Source organism: Thunnus albacares, chromosome 14 (assembly GCF_914725855.1).
Source record: "Thunnus albacares chromosome 14, fThuAlb1.1, whole genome shotgun sequence".
Lineage (NCBI taxonomy): Eukaryota > Metazoa > Chordata > Actinopteri > Scombriformes > Scombridae > Thunnus > Thunnus albacares.
This window is the reverse complement of record NC_058119.1, coordinates 9,094,658-9,110,218: the sequence shown is the minus strand read 5'-3', so window position 1 is coordinate 9,110,218 and position 15,561 is coordinate 9,094,658. Positions and strand designations below refer to the sequence as shown.

At 43.0% G+C, this 15,561-nt stretch overlaps 1 protein-coding gene across 6 annotated transcripts in view; it reads right to left on the bottom strand.

Annotated features, from left to right (window-relative positions):
- Positions 1 to 4,218: 4,218 nt before the first annotated feature.
- Positions 4,219 to 15,561, bottom strand: part of LOC122997103 (spectrin beta chain, non-erythrocytic 1) — a 29,453-nt gene continuing 18,110 nt past the window's right edge. For 3 of the 6 annotated variants that reach the window (XM_044373078.1, XM_044373080.1, XM_044373079.1), the window contains exons 19-34: positions 15,150 to 15,302; positions 14,036 to 14,253; positions 13,534 to 13,717; positions 13,278 to 13,433; positions 12,368 to 12,745; positions 11,986 to 12,105; positions 8,105 to 10,036; positions 7,129 to 7,263; positions 6,932 to 7,006; positions 6,753 to 6,839; positions 6,572 to 6,663; positions 6,373 to 6,458; positions 6,215 to 6,278; positions 5,878 to 6,095; positions 5,212 to 5,361; positions 4,219 to 5,106 (exon numbers count right to left, since the gene is read on the bottom strand). In XM_044373078.1, the coding sequence (XP_044229013.1) occupies positions 4,841 to 5,106; positions 5,212 to 5,361; positions 5,878 to 6,095; positions 6,215 to 6,278; positions 6,373 to 6,458; positions 6,572 to 6,663; positions 6,753 to 6,839; positions 6,932 to 7,006; positions 7,129 to 7,263; positions 8,105 to 10,036; positions 11,986 to 12,105; positions 12,368 to 12,745; positions 13,278 to 13,433; positions 13,534 to 13,717; positions 14,036 to 14,253; positions 15,150 to 15,302 (4,314 nt within the window). In that variant the 3' untranslated portion in view covers positions 4,219 to 4,840. The remainder of the gene's footprint in view (positions 5,107 to 5,211; positions 5,362 to 5,877; positions 6,096 to 6,214; positions 6,279 to 6,372; positions 6,459 to 6,571; positions 6,664 to 6,752; positions 6,840 to 6,931; positions 7,007 to 7,128; positions 7,264 to 8,104; positions 10,037 to 11,985; positions 12,106 to 12,367; positions 12,746 to 13,277; positions 13,434 to 13,533; positions 13,718 to 14,035; positions 14,254 to 15,149; positions 15,303 to 15,561) is intronic. The other 3 variants (XM_044373082.1, XM_044373081.1, XM_044373083.1) reach the window with 3 other exon arrangements.

Here is a 15,561-nt window from a genome sequence, read left to right as displayed (position 1 = left end):
GATTGTTCTCTCTGGTATTTATTTCTTCTATTCAAATGTGGAAACTGTACAATTACAAATGTCTTCATACTGACAATAAGCTTCAGTGTTGTTTTCATATGTCGGTAGAAATAAATAAATTGTCGGGGATTTTCTGCTCCATCCTGGGAGATAATGGAATTTCTATCCACATGGAGTCAGATTGCAGTAAAGGATAAATAGTATCACTCAGTATAGGATTTTTGAAATGTCAGAGTGCATTTATAAGGGATTTAGTCTGCTGTTACAGCTCAAAAGAGGTCTCTAAAGGGTTTTACAGCTGCAGAGTGAGACATGTTGTCAAACTTGAAGAGAAATGATGCTCTCTGACTGTCACCAAATGGTGAGTTAAATCTGGCACATTAATCCTTTTTGCCTTATGCACATTATTATAGACAAAGTGGCTGTTTTAATATACAGTAGGTGAACAGCTCAAGAACATTCAAGGTTCACAAGTTTGTCAATAGTTCATATCAGACAGAAACTTGCTGCTTGTGGAATTTCACTGACTCTGTGTGAGCTCCAGATTCTGGCAGTTGTATCGAGGTTTTTAATAGAAACCTTCTGGCAAAGATATTTGTCTGAGCACCAAAAGCATCTTCAGGTCATTTCAAAGTGAAAATACATTTTCTGGCTTGTTTTTAATACCGCCTGTATAACTGATGTAACCTGTCAAGCTGGCTGCAGAGAGAGCTGCCAGCTGTGATCTGCGTCAGACTTGCTGCTGCGCCAGCATCTGCTCTGCGGCCACCACTGTGACGAAGCTCTCGCTGAATTGGCTTCAAAGTCAACATTGCAATGGTCGTATTTTTGAAAACTAACATGGAAATATGACGTTACATCGTTATTGTAGGCACAGACTTAACGGGTAATTAGAGTTGATGGTATGGTTTGTGTGGTAGTGCAAGCCAAGCGGCACTGCTGAGGGAGCTGGCTCTCCAGATTGGAAGGTGATCCTCAGCACCCTGCAGCAGGGTGGCAGATGGGTTATGTAACAGTGACACAGCCTTTGCCAGTTTTACCAAGTAAAGTCTGTGTGGATGCATTTGATGTGTCATGGTGTAATTAGCAGCTATATTGTCTGTACGGTGATATATTGGATGCATAATTTTATAGTATCATGATGGGTAGGAAATTTTCATCATATCAATATTATTTTAAAGCTATAAAGGAGACTTTTTTTTCTTTTTTGCACTCTGTAAAAACATTGCTATACATTTATTTATTTTTTTACTGTATTTTACAGTGACAGTCTCCAGAGGTGATCATCATGCTTGCTCTTTTACATACATAACGATTGTGCAACTGTAACAATTGGAGACGCTTTCAGGGGACTTGAATGTATTGATGTGTCCTAAGCAGGAGGAGTGTTGTGTGAAAAGCCATATAAAATAGCCTGAATGAATATGAAGTGAATTAATATCCATATCGCAGAGATGCATTCACACCATATCTACAGGACAGATGTCTGTGTGGCACCCTGCACGCTTTTATCCCTTTACACATGGAGGACATAGAAATGCAAGGAGCTTACCAACAATCCAGGACAAAAGGGAGCTTGCTTGTGGGAGGGAGGGGTGTGGAGCTGGCTCTTAGATGAAATTTCTCCCGAGTTATTGCACTTTGTGGTACCAGCCCGAGAGGCACAATGACAGCTGTAAACAGAGGGCGGGGAAGGGGGGTGGGGGGGGGGGGTGGGGGGGGCATATTATGATATATTGTCCGAGAAGCCCTCGGCCAAAATACCAAACACAGCTGATGAAAATCTGACATATTGTTCAAAGACCATGTGGGAGATAGACAAAAGCCTGCTCCGGCTTTCCCAAAGCCGGACTTCAAATTCACTGTTTATTTCCCAAGATGATTGTACGATTTATTGTAAGATGTGGAACTAAAGCTTCTTAGCATCTGCAATGTCAGATTTCTGTGTGCCAAACCCTGCACATGGTAAGTGCTTAGCAGTGCTCCTTTAAATCAAGGTCACTTCTCAGCATGTGCATATACAGTATGTGAGTTTTCACAGCTCCTGCCACAAGGCTTTGCATGGCCCACAAAATATGACAGCCAAGCAGTGGGATTTCAGATATATTTCCAGAAAGCCATAATTGAGCCTTAATTCAGCTCATTGTGCTAATGGGCATAACTAAGGTCCGCTGGCCTTGGCAGGTGGGCAGTTAATGTCAAATGGGATCTGAAGGCTGTGGAAATGAAGCCATTTGATCTGGGTTTCTAACCACTATTCCACCCTGCTGCCCACCATGATGATTCCTAAACCACTCTTCCCATTACATCACTTTCATGGGCTCCCCAGGGTTGCTGGAGGCAGACAGTGTTGGGTTTCAAAGCCTGTGTCCGGGCCACAAGCACTGCACCCCACTGCAGGTCTACCTTTTGAGCCTGGGATCAAAGCTGAAAGAGGCACGTGAATGAAAACAAAAGTGGAAAATCTCAACACAAACACAGATTTCTTCCTTTATCTATTCACCGACACTGACATAAATCTATATTTTTTTTTTATCCAGCAGCTCAACTTTAATACTTCCCTATAGAAATCTGTGATGTGTAAAGAGTCATGCATCCTTCTAGCCACAAGGACCATTTTCCATCATCAGCAGGGGAGGGGTTGAGGCCTGAGGACATCCCTCTCCTGTTACACTACCTTGATGGTTCCTTGTGATCTCCGGATCTCTTCGAATGACTGTTGTAACCCCTGTGAGTCACTTGGCTGCCTAACGCAACCTGGACTTTACCTTTGGGAGGATATGCCGTGTGGATTGTTATTAGCGGTTAGACAGGGGAAATGCAGCAACCCGAGAGTAGAGAAGTGCGTGGGCGTTGTGTGTTGTGGTGCACATATCCATTGCTTGGCCACATAATCCCATAGAAAGAGGTGGTGGTGACACAAACAGAGTGAGTGCATCACTGTCACTGCAGGGGAGGAGTGAAACCCCCCTTACAGAGCCGTGATGGAAGCAGTGGGAGCTGTCAGCATGATAATATGGAGGTCAGAGGGCACAGAAAGGACACAATGATCGGGGGCATGGCGATCAATCTATCGGGCGGGGCGGCGTCCCTCTGGGCTGAAGAGGATGTGGCTGTCATTCCAAACTTGACAGAGAGGAGAAACATACAAAAACTGTCTTTATTGTGGAGAGAATGCTAACCAAAAGTTTGTTGTCCATGAAGAAAATAGATGCCATGTGTGCAGGCAGCAACTTCTTATCCTGAATGTCATTGTAGATCATTAACTTGTCTCGCACAAAGTACACTAATAACATATAGATCATTGCTGTGGCACATGAACATGACTTATACGGGGATTTTGTCTATAAAGTGAACAAACACTGGGTGTGTTTCCCAGGACTGCGAGAGGTTGAGTCATGCAGCATTCAGCTCTATAGAGTCTTGATAATGATTCACAGATTGCAGACCTGCCATGATTAATGCCTCTGCTAGATGCTTTTTGACAAATTTGCACCACAAACACAGAGCTTTTCGATCTGTTTCCATTCCATACGATGCTGTAGCTGCCGCGTGCATGTGTGTATGCGTATATACATGCCAAAACCACACTGTGACTTTTAGCAGTGCTATAGGAACTGAAAGGTGAAGCAGTGGTTGTGCCAAAACTTTTCTGTGCATGTTTTTACATCAGTTCAGAGGATTTTAAATTCAAGTACTGTTGCAGAGCAGCAGGTATACAGCATGGGATGAAAGTTTGCTGTCTTGAGTCCAGTGCATGGTTTCATTTTAATTCAAAAATTCGTACCAAGTGATCCATTTCTTCACCATTTCCGTCTCTGCTGTTAATACTCTGTCCTTCACACATCTTGTAGAGAATTGCTGAATATTTTGTGATGCTAAACAAAAGCATTTTGAAAACTCTTTATGCATATGACTCATTATGCAGCTATAACGTCTGCAGAGAAAGCCCGGTTCCTCAGCATAAATGCAATGTTGATTATGGCATTTGAATCTCGTCTTTGAATGGATAGTGACAGGTTTTAATATGCAAAAATAAGGCTAATGATGTGAAGATGTTCTTAGCCTGGCCTGGCCTTTAATCTTTCTATTCATCTAATCCCTTTTCTCTTCAAAGCCTCCAGGCGACAACAGTAAAGCTTGAATAACAAACATTTTCACCACAATTGTTAAGGAAAATGAACATCTTCAACAAAGAATCACAATTGAAGCAAATTATTGGTTTTTAATGTTTTATTATGAATAGTCTTTGCTACAATTAGTATTTAAGAAGTGTTAATATCAAGCACAAGCAGTATCAAACTGCTGATCTTTGTATAAGTATGAAGGAGAGGTTTTGGTGCACCACACACTGTACATGTGAAGGAGGGGAGCTGTAAAGATCTAGTGCAGTAATGTATGAGTTCAGTATATTATTAATATTGAGTCACGGTGATATCACTTCTATGCAAATGTAATTTCTAAACTGATTTCTAACTGAGCTGTTTTTGTACATTGACAGTTAACCCAATAAACACAACAATCCAAAAAGATACAAAAGACAGATATGAAAATAAGACTGGTGGGAAAACGTGTCTTTCAATTAATCAAATCTACAGCTATGCAGTGCACACTCACACAGTATTGTTCCTTTCACATGAACCAAAAACTGAAAAAGAACACACTCTTATTGTTAAGACTTCTCAGCCCGTGAAGTGATTTTTATAAAGCACATCAAAAATAAAAATGTGGTAGCTCTTCCGATCATAAATATAGTCAGTAGTAGCGTTTTTTTTGCTCTTCAACAAACATGTGCACTGCACATAAGAAACTATTTATAAAAACCTTTATTTGTAAAAACTCAAAGGTCTTTTTTCCCAAAGAACTTTTTAAAGACAGACTTGTTGCGTGGCCGCGGCAGGCTGGCGTAGCTCCTCAGAGCAGCGTCCTGGTAGGTGTCCTGCTGCCATCCAGCTACGGCCAGCAGCGGAGGCTCAGAGCTTCTGCTTATGGACGTGCTGTCTGATGACTTGTCTCCGACTACCAGAGTCACACAGTAGTTAGAGCCTCTTTCCAGGCCCCTGCCTCCAGAGGTGTGCAACATAGGCTTGATCTTCTGATAAGTTGCTAAGAGAAAGCATAAAACAGAGACCATTAGGAGATAAAAACAGCTTAATATGACACACACATTATGGATCTTGAGGTCATTTAGGTTAATGACTATATACAAACCTGATGTAAAGGAGTGAGAGCGACGCTTGTTGCTGAGCCAGTCCTGACTGCTGGATACGGGGGAGAGAGGGGAGGATGAGCTGTTGTCTCTGGATCCTGCTGACAGTCTGTGAGTCACTGTCTGCATCAAACTGCCATCATCATCATCATCTATTGAGAGACAAAAACCGAAATCATAAAGGCAAAAATGAAGCTCAGGAGTCTCAACAAAAAGTGAGGGAAACATACAGTAAACTGGTAGAAAATGTAGCTGTAAGACAATACATTGGCTCCCCCTAGTGGTACATGCCACAACCGCAACAGTCATTCACCATTTCCTTTTGATGGTTAGTGTACTTATCATGGCAGTCTAAAACACTATGAAGCTAAATTATATTTTTAAATTCCATTTCAAGAATGACAGCAGCCTCAAGAGTTATAAAGCTGATTTTTGGGCAGCTTTGTTGATAAATATGTTGAAAATCAACAAAAATGCTGTTCAATCAATAACTACCACAGAGTAGTGTAGCTCCCCAACCACTACTGGCCTAGCTAGGCTGTTCAGTAGCCAACAATGGAGGGTGATGCTTGTATTGCTTCTGCTAAGTGTGAATGTGGAGCAGATGCACATTCAGTCAACCCTGCCCAGGTAAATATAGGTTTTGTCTACACAGCAGAAGACCTTACCGCAGCGGCCTCCATGTGAAGATGAGATGATCGACTGCTCATCCAATCTCCTTAAGTAACTCTGCGGCATGTGACTGAACTCTCTGGTGAGGACAACAATCTCTTTGGCTTGGGCGGCGCCTGGTGGTTTGAGCCTGGGAAACGTGGAGGTGACATCATGTCGGGAGGAGCAGTGGCATTTGGCCAGACTATGACACCCAGAGCAGAGGGAGGGCTTTCTGGAAGGAGGAAGGAAAAGTTTGTTGAAAAGTTTTTTGTTACAAAGCATAATTCTAAGGATCAGAAGCATTTCAAGTTTGGAAATCAATCTTTAGGTTGTTAAAACATCATATCTTACAAGGAAATGGGGAAGTCTTGATCGACAGGGACACTTGATATTGAAGAAACAGACTGACTCAGACCTTTTAAGACAAAACAAAACGTAAATTAATCACATCGTTGGCACATAAATTCAGAATTGGCATTTCATATTTTTATATAAATAATAACATTTACCTGTGTTTGCTTGTATTTTCATCATCCATTTCTTCATCATAAAGCGTGAGGAGGCATTAAGAAGATATTCAGAACCATCACGCAGCCTGAAGGCCAGAAACCACAGCTGTTATAACCTCCAGTACACCTTTATCTCTTCTCTTGAAATAAATAACTATAAAACATGATCATCATTGAAATCTGGTGGTTACAGTCTTACCGCAGACGAAAGCAGTTGGGTTTTTTAGTGTACTCTGGTGCAGACGAACACTCAGCTCCAATGAGGTTCAGAGGCAGGCCACATGCAGAACTCTGCATCACAGCACAGATTGATAATCACTGACCACAAAATTACTAATCTACTTCAATTATTGATCAATTTTGTACCTTTTTCTGCTTACCCTCAGTGTATCCTTTCTATCCTGGTAGAAGCACAAGGTGTGTCTATACAGGACAGCATGGTAGGAGTTCCAGCCTCTGGAGGCCGCCTGTGAAAATAAGATAAGAGTGTGTGCTGCTGACTGTGGGCTTTACATTTGCTGACCGTGCAGGCTTAAACATCAAATAGAGCCTTTCTTACTTTCTTTCCTCCCAGCTGCAGCTTGTGCTTCCTCTCAAGCGTTCCCTCCATAGACTGCAGCTCAGGCTTTCCACTCTGAAGGATTTGAATTAATGACAAAATTCAGACAAAAAAAACCCCAACCTTGTCTCTGTGGTCAATCATAAGAGCTGTATCTCTGATATGCACAGAGCTACACAAATTGCATTCAATCTCACCAGAGTGATACAGCGCCCTCCTGTGGCCACTGATTCTTCCTGCGTCTCCATGTCCTCCAGGCTCTGAGAGCATTGTCTTTGATGACAGACTCCATCCAAACCCATGTGTACCGACAGTAGACTCATTGACTGGTCCTGTTCAGAAAGAGAAGATTCCACAGTCATCACTGATGACAAAAAATTAGGTATCTGTGCAGTTGTGTTGCCTTTAATGTCTACAATGCTACAGTGACAAAAGCTGTGGAGCCCAAACTACAGATTTAGTGCATAATTACAGCAGTATGTATGCAAATAACTACTGTCATGCTTATTGATATTGTGTAAACATTTTACTTTAGTATTATTGCATTAATTCAGCATCTAATAAATGTGGTAGAGTGTATTAGTGGGTCAGTTCACCCAAATGACATACACACATATTTCTTTTCTTTCCTCTATCTACACATGTAGATATTTTTAGTTTTATTTGCATTAAGATATCTGTCTGTGAGATTTCTGCCATGACACAATTTTCTTAGGAACTAATTCTATTTTTTTGGCTATTTATTTGTTATGTGTTGTGTGTGTATGTGTGTGTGTGTGTATGTTTTAATGTTTTAATTACCTGCCATACTTTCCACCATTGAGGACAAAAATGCTGTATTCTCTTCTATTCTATTAGTGGAAAATAGGTCCATTAAAAACTGTTTACAGTGAGGTCTTTGGATTAGCCAGAGGAACTGTGACAGTATTTCTGGACAGATGTTGATGTAGGATTGTAATTTCCATTAAATTGTGGTAGAAAAGCAGAAATTTCAAAGTCCTGTGTGTCAAAACCTGAGCAAATAAAACCAAAACTATCTTCATGGCTACATACCAAAAAGGTTAAGTCAGAAAATATGTATTTTTGTAATTTATGTGAAATGACTCTTCAAGGGGATAAAGTGCAACAGGTCAGTCTCATAGGTACTGACAGCTTATCAAATGTGGACCTCACCTTTGAACAACCTGTGTGCTCGTCCACCTCCTCCCCCACCTTTGCCCCCTCCACCTCCTCCTCCTCATCCTCTCTGTATTGGTAAATGTATCTCTGATTGTCCCCTACATCCGGTAGCTTCACTGGGTCGGATGCCGTCTCATTCACTACCACTGAGCTCTTGCTGGCTTGTTCCCTGTTAGGAAATGCCGCCCAGGACCTCCTGTCTCCTACAGTCAGCGGAGGGAGGTGACCTTTGGGACTCTGCTCCTTGTCGTAACCCAGCAAGCTCTGGACGTGGGGTGGCAGTCTGAACTCGGCCACGAGGAGGTTTGGTGCTGAGGCTGTGACCAGGTTCCTGTAGAGCACAGCTGGGGCTTTAGGAGAAGGTGTGCGGGAACGGGCCTCTCTGGATTGATCTGAGGATATGGACTCCTCCTGGTTGGGCTGGTACATGATATCTGAGCAGATACTCTGCCTATAGTTAGTAGTTTGGTTCCAGATGTCCTCCAGTTCTTCTTCTTCCTCCTCAAACTGTTGATGGTCAAGGTGGACAGGCTCTGGTTCTAGCACCTCTGAGTCCTTTGATAATCCCGAGGATGTTACATTGTTCTCTTTCAGTTTAGTGCAGTCTATACCTCCCACCTCAAGGGACAGGAGCTTCCCCACCACTCCCTTTGGCTGGGAGTTATCGGGACATGGTGCATCGGAGCAAAGCTTGATGCTGCTGGAGCTGGAGATGCCAGAGTCCACTGAGTCCTGACGAACACTCACTGTTGACTTCAGATTCACCACCATGTGAGAAGCTTGGCTCAGGCACTGTCCACTGTCCTCACGCACACTCTGGGGTCTCGCACATTTATGGTACTGATGTCCATTTAAGTCTCGAATGAGCGTATGGACACTGGGACACTCATGTTTATGTGCAGCTGTAGTAGAAGCGGGGGCTTGGTTGACATAAATAGGGAGCTGGGAAGGCTGGCTGGTCACATCCCTTACAGTTGTACAGGTTTTAACCTCCGTTGACATTTTGTCCCACTCCTGTTCTGCATCCTCGTGCAGGCTGAACTGGGTCTTAGATAGGTCATTACATGGTACAGTCTGATCCTCATCTTCTTCCAGGGAAGGGGGAGATAGTTGGAAACTGCTGTCTATATCTGGCAAATCTTTTGCTACAACTGTTGAAGTCTGTGTTTCAGAAAAGCTGGTTTCTGCTGAACTGTGTGTGACGGCAGGAGGGGGTCGAGTCTGTTTGAAAGAGCTTAGGGCTGTGTGTCTCTGGGAATGTGGGTCTGGATCAGTCACTGCTCCTTTCTTGGACTCTGGGGGGGCGATAGTAATGATATCCTGAATGCTGGGGATGAGGGTCATATCCTTGGGTAGGTCGAAGCTAAGCACAGAGCCTAAAGAGAGGAATCTGCAGTGGCCTCTCACTTGGTTTGGCCCCTCTGAAACAGCATATGGAATAGTGCTGTACTCTCCTGCACAGTCTGTATCAATGTCCCTCAGCAGGGGATTCTTCATGTAGGCCATGGCATCTACTCCATCCCCACCCTTTGGTGAACTCTTCTTCCTCCTACCTTCCTTCAGCGGCCACGTATGCGTGTCATATGTGATCGTCTCACAGGCATAATGAGGTTCATCTGTTTGCTCCTCCACCCCCATGATTTTCTGGATAGTGTGTCTGCGAGCATCTCTCTTCCTCTTCCTCTTCTTGCCCATTCTCTTGAGGCTGCTGAAGATGGAGTTGCTGCCGCTCCTTGTTAAAGGGTGGAAGGACACGTTGGTTGTCTGAGGTGCAGACGCTGAGGACGATGGCGAGGAGGAAGAGGATGGCAAGAAAGTAGGGGAGGCTGAGGCTGTAGAGCGACTCTTTTGGCGGGGCAGAGTGATACTCTCATACACAGGGGCCACAGCCAAGTTGTTATCCTTGACATGCAAGTAGGTACTTACCTATAAAAAAGAGAGAAAAGAATATAAGGCATGTAGGTGAGCTCTTATTTCATGGAAGCTGTAAATGCATTATCGCAAATGGTTAACCCCGGAGAGACTCATGCGTGCTGCAGGTCGAAGCCTTGCAGCCCTCTGCGAGAACAAGAACTGTTTTATGTGTTACAGATGACTGATGACATGAGAGCAAAAATTACTTTAACAATCAGCTTCTTTTCTGAGACAAACATCAGCCCATTTTTCTTATACATCCCACACATCCAAAAAACAATGGATTCAGGAATGTACGAGCCTCACACAGCGATGCAAATGTATAAACGAACATGAAAGACAAAAAAAATTAGATGAAAGGACAAAAGGACATGATTGCAATCGCACACTTAGAGGGCTTAATCAAAATCATATGTGGCTGCACATGTCGTCATATGCAGCTGTAATGGCTTGACCTTTCAACTCTGTGACTAATCTCTTGTTTCTGTGGAAGCCCCAGACTATAAATCATAGTGTGCAGTCTGGGGGCCGTTCTTGAAAGTTCAGCACCAGTTCTCTGTCTAATGACTGTGCCTGTATTGGCAGCACTCCTGCTGGGAGCCATTTCGGAGCACAACTTTCACAGGAAGTGAGGGTGAGGTCACTTATTTTACACAATTGTGGCAAAGCCACAGAGAGCCAAACAAGACCAGGCTTACATCAGGCCTGTGGTGAAATGACAGAAGGAGAAGAGAGAGCTTCTGTCAACATTCACAGCAGGCGGGAGTCTGTGTGCTTTTCTTACTCATCACCCTCATTCTGTCTCTGTCATCGATGTTTTCCAGTTTTGAATCCTGGCTCATTTAAAAAGTTGAGGTCCAAAGAAAAGTTTGAAAGTCAGAGGAAAGTTGGATTGTTTAAAATACTGATTCATTGTCTAAATTTCTGCTGGGAATCTTTTATTCATCAAAGTTTACACAAAACAAGATGGAAGGGTAAAATGACTACTGACACATTATTGCAGAGATGGAAACACATTTAGCTAATCCAAAATATACACATTTATTTTCAGTGACATTACCTCACATTAAATATAGAGTATATATTATCTAACAGATCCTTGGCAACACAATGCCTGGACCCTTACTTACATAATTTCTCTTGTTATTCAAGGCTGGTTTGAATAACACTTTATATGAAGCCTTTAAATATCATTATAGCTCTTTATCTTTAAATGCTGTCTACACCTAAATAAAAAAAAGATATAATACAATTGATAATCAAGTTTTACAGCCGCTTTCATTTGCAGAAGACTCATTGATTTAGAATTATTTACATCCCAATTTACTTGCAGAACAGAATTTAAATATGTTTTGGGGTTGGCATAATATTGTATATTTGACATAAATTGTTTATATGCATTAAGTGGTATCAAAAGTATATTAGTTACATAAGCTAAGGTATTACAATTTATTGTGGTTCAATTATTGGTGATAGATATATGTATCCCTACATCTCATTCATTACTATTATATTTTTACAAATGGATTGTAAAAGTAACACTTCTCCATTCCCATCCTATTAAATATCACTACAGAATGTGCTTCATTAAAACAGAATTTATTGGGTTTGTATTTGCATTTATGACTGCAGTTAAGTGGGAAATTCTGAGTTTTGACAGTAAAATGGTTTGTTGTTTTTTTCTCACGCTAACTGTAAATTTTCCAGCCGAAGAGACTTTGGAGATGATGTGAGTGCAAGTATGATAGCACTTTGGCAACACTCAAGATTTTAGACTTTCAATGTTTCCTTTTACTCTTGTGGCAGGATTACAGACAGGGCAACAACATGGGGAAGCTTAAGACCGTACCTTGTAACAGGGGTTAGTAGAGCATGCTCTCCCCAGAAAACTACACACAGCATGCAGTCCCACCACACTTCGAGACGCAGCATGCAATGCCATTTCACACCGCGCAATTTACCTCGTTTGCACTCTGCCGATAAATCTTTCTCTTTCGCTTTAAACTACCCAAAGTATTTTCCAAAAGCCCCTGGCAGCGCCTCCAAAAGTTTTTACAGGCAGAAGATTGAGGCACAGTGGGCTGAGGGAGAAAATGGGGAAAAAGGAAGACATGAAGGCCAAAGGAGAGGGAGGAAATGAACAGCAGCAGATAGTCAAGGAGGGAGATCCCATGCAGTGACAGAACAGGGAATTTCTCAACAAGTTCCTGTGATGTCCTCAGGAACAGCAACAAATAATGTTATGCAAATTGCCTTTCGGTGCTTTGGTGAAGAAAAAATGTAATAACAGTGGAGGCCTTCAATGGTGACTTCTAGTGTAAAGTGATGAGTGTGTTTTCTCACCCTGTGGACAGGCTCAGAGGTCTTCTCCACTACCTCATCTGTCCTAGCAGGTGGGTCAAGCACCTGAACTTGGCTGTCCCCTGTGTTACCAAAGCTGAAGATGAGGTTAACCGTGCCCCCTAAAGAGGGACTGCTGGGCTCTTTGAGGACCATGACGGAGGGTTTGGGAGACTCTGAGGAGGAGGCCTCAGCACCCCGTGATCCGATGCTGTTCATGAGTTCGTACCCATCCTCTGACTGCTTCTCATCCTGCTGCTCAGCTTGTGTGGATGGCAGGACTGAAAACTGGCTGTCTCCTGCTGCCTTTGGTTTGTCTTCATCTGATGTGATGACTGGGGACTGATGGGACTGGTAGGACTCTAGGTCAGGAGCTAAACTCTATAAGGGAAGCCACGGAGGGAACAATTAACAAATATTCACAGGATACACACTTAATCTGCACAACTAATGTTTTAAACCTCTTTCCAATTGCAGGAAACATATGGTAGGCTTGGCCTCGTTTTCTCTCCACTCTGCATGCCCAGTCAGTCAATCAATCAGTACTTGATTGTTGAATTTTTGTTATATTTCTTGTTTTATTCATTGTTTTACTTTTTGTAGTTGGCCTGATTTGCGGGGGCTTGGTATTTTTCTCAGCTACTGTCTGCCTGATGCCAAAATTGTCTACTTCAGGTCGTATCATAAGTTGTCTTTGATTAAAAAAATATTAACAAATGTTTTTACACACACAAAAAACTTCACTCATCAGCATACAGAGACGATAGTTATCTTCATGAGTGAAATCTGACTTAGTAAAATAAAAATCGTACTCCAAATAATCATTCACCACATTTTATGACTTTTCAAGGGGATTTTTTCCCCCTAAGGCCCAAACTCAGTCCCTAGAGGAAACAACCCTCTGCTCATTTACCTCTGTTAATGGGGAACACATTGTGGCCTCAGAGTAAATGTTATCTTGTGAAGGCTCCTGTCTACTCTTCTTGTGAAGCCACTGTTGTTTCTGAGCTCTCCAGTGCACCAAAATCCACCCAAGCATACTCCGAAGTTCCTCCATGCGCTCTCTTACCTGCAAGACATTACTCAGGTTTTGTAAAAGCATAAAAAAAAAATAATTCCAACAATATATTCAAGGATCACAGTGAGTATATGTGTGTGAACCTGCTCACCATCTGAGCGAGGTGGTGATCTTTGTCTAAAAGGTTTCTCCCTGTGGCTGCCAGCTCGTCAAACTCGTCAAACTTTTGCTCAATCTGCATATCCAGCTCTGCAGCCAATGGCCTCTGGCCGTCTTTCCCGAGATGCAAGGCGATATCTGAGAAAATGCATGACCTGGTGTCTTCTGTCCACGAGCTATCCGGAGGAGAGGGGGTGTGTTAGACAATGAACAGGGCTGTAAGAAAAGCCATACATTCACAAAACATGAGAATGACCAGACTCTCTCTCTGATAGGACAGACATTCATCGCCTTGTCACACTGGGCTCAGGAAAGTTACGTTGACCTCTTCAGCACATCTTAAATTATACATTTCACAAGGGACCTGTGTTTGACGAGGAACATCCTGTTCTTTACTTGCAAAGATATTGTAATGTGCAGATGTTCTCAGAAAGTGGATTACGAAAGAGTGTCTGGCTGTGAAAGGGGTCACAACATCCCCACGCCCTGCTTACATCATCGCGAGGTAGCTCCTGAAGAAGTCCTGGAGCTGCACAAACTCTTGCAGACGTGATTTGTTCTCCGTCACACTCGTTCCCAGCTCTGTCCATGCCTGCAGCGTTGCCTGGATCTTGGCCCCGAGTACATGCACTCTCTCTGGGCACAGCTCCTCCAGACGAGAAGCCTGGTCCTCCATCTCCTTCACCTCCTCTCTGATGACTTCATAGTCAATCTGTGGAGAATCACAATAAAAATCTATCATCTCTCATCATTCTTGGTATTGCTCAGACAGCCGGTACCAATTGTATCTCTGCCTATGACTTCATCCCCATAGATTTATGCATATTATTCAGCAAGAGACCCATATGGTCTGCATATGGCCTGCCACGCTATAGCAAGCTAGCAATCTTGACCACTTTTTTCTGCGTTTGACGAGGCAGTAATTAATAGTGTTGAGGGTTCTCTGGGAGCAATACTTCTTAACGTTTCTCAGCTACAGTAAGCCTGAAGAACACTGAGAAGTGGATGCCTGTTTCCTGACGGCACAGTTATTTCAGTTTGGGAGATTAAGTCATTTCTGTTCTTCAATGGTATCAAGTCCAGACAGCTGTGTGTGCGTGTGATAAACATAACACTGCCCAAAAATGACTCACACAGAACTTTACCATCCCTAACCTCACATCTCCAACCCCGTGGCCCCCGGACGCATATACACACCCCATCAGATTTACTCACAAACACACACACACACACACACATTTGAGAGTTAACAGAACAGTGACTCACACAACCATAAATAAATATCCTGTGTGAATAATAAACTTTTGCACGCTCTATGTGTGTATATGTGTGATTGCACAGTGCAGTTTATATAATAAATTAAACACAGCACAAAGCGGGGTGGGTTGGCCTCTTTTTTAGATGTGAGAAAACCTGGCACAACAGGAAACAGATTGTGGAACAATGTGTTGGAGGCGAGTGCGAGAAAGAGAGGGGGGCTTCCCCTTTTTCACTGCGCCAAACAGAGGTCCAAGTCAATGGAATGGAATACTGGATCGTATTAGCACCAGTGAATCATTTTATATGTTTACACCATAATCACAACATGGGCCGGCATCTCCCTCTCACCTCCAGGTGGTCCTGCTTCTCCTGCAGAGCCTCTAGGCCGCAGCGGTCTGGCTCACACTGGACAGCCATGTCTGTCTCCTTCTCTAGGATGTCCAGGCTGAGCTCCTTGCTGCAGCACAGGCACTCCTCCACTCGCACAGCCAGCCTGGCATGCTAGTGTAGTGCAAAGTCATCATGAGTACTCGTAGGATGTCATTAAGTCATTATACTTCACTATGTAATATTTGTTTTCCAATGAGAGCCACATTGCAAATTAGTGCTTAAAATGGTGTCATGGAGTCCCCTCTGGGCATGTGTATATGTGCTATTTTGACATGTGTACTGCTTTTTTACCCAGAATAAATCGAATTAACGAAAAAACACTCATGCAAGGAGGAGTGGTGGCTCATTTGGGGCCTATTAAAGTACACAG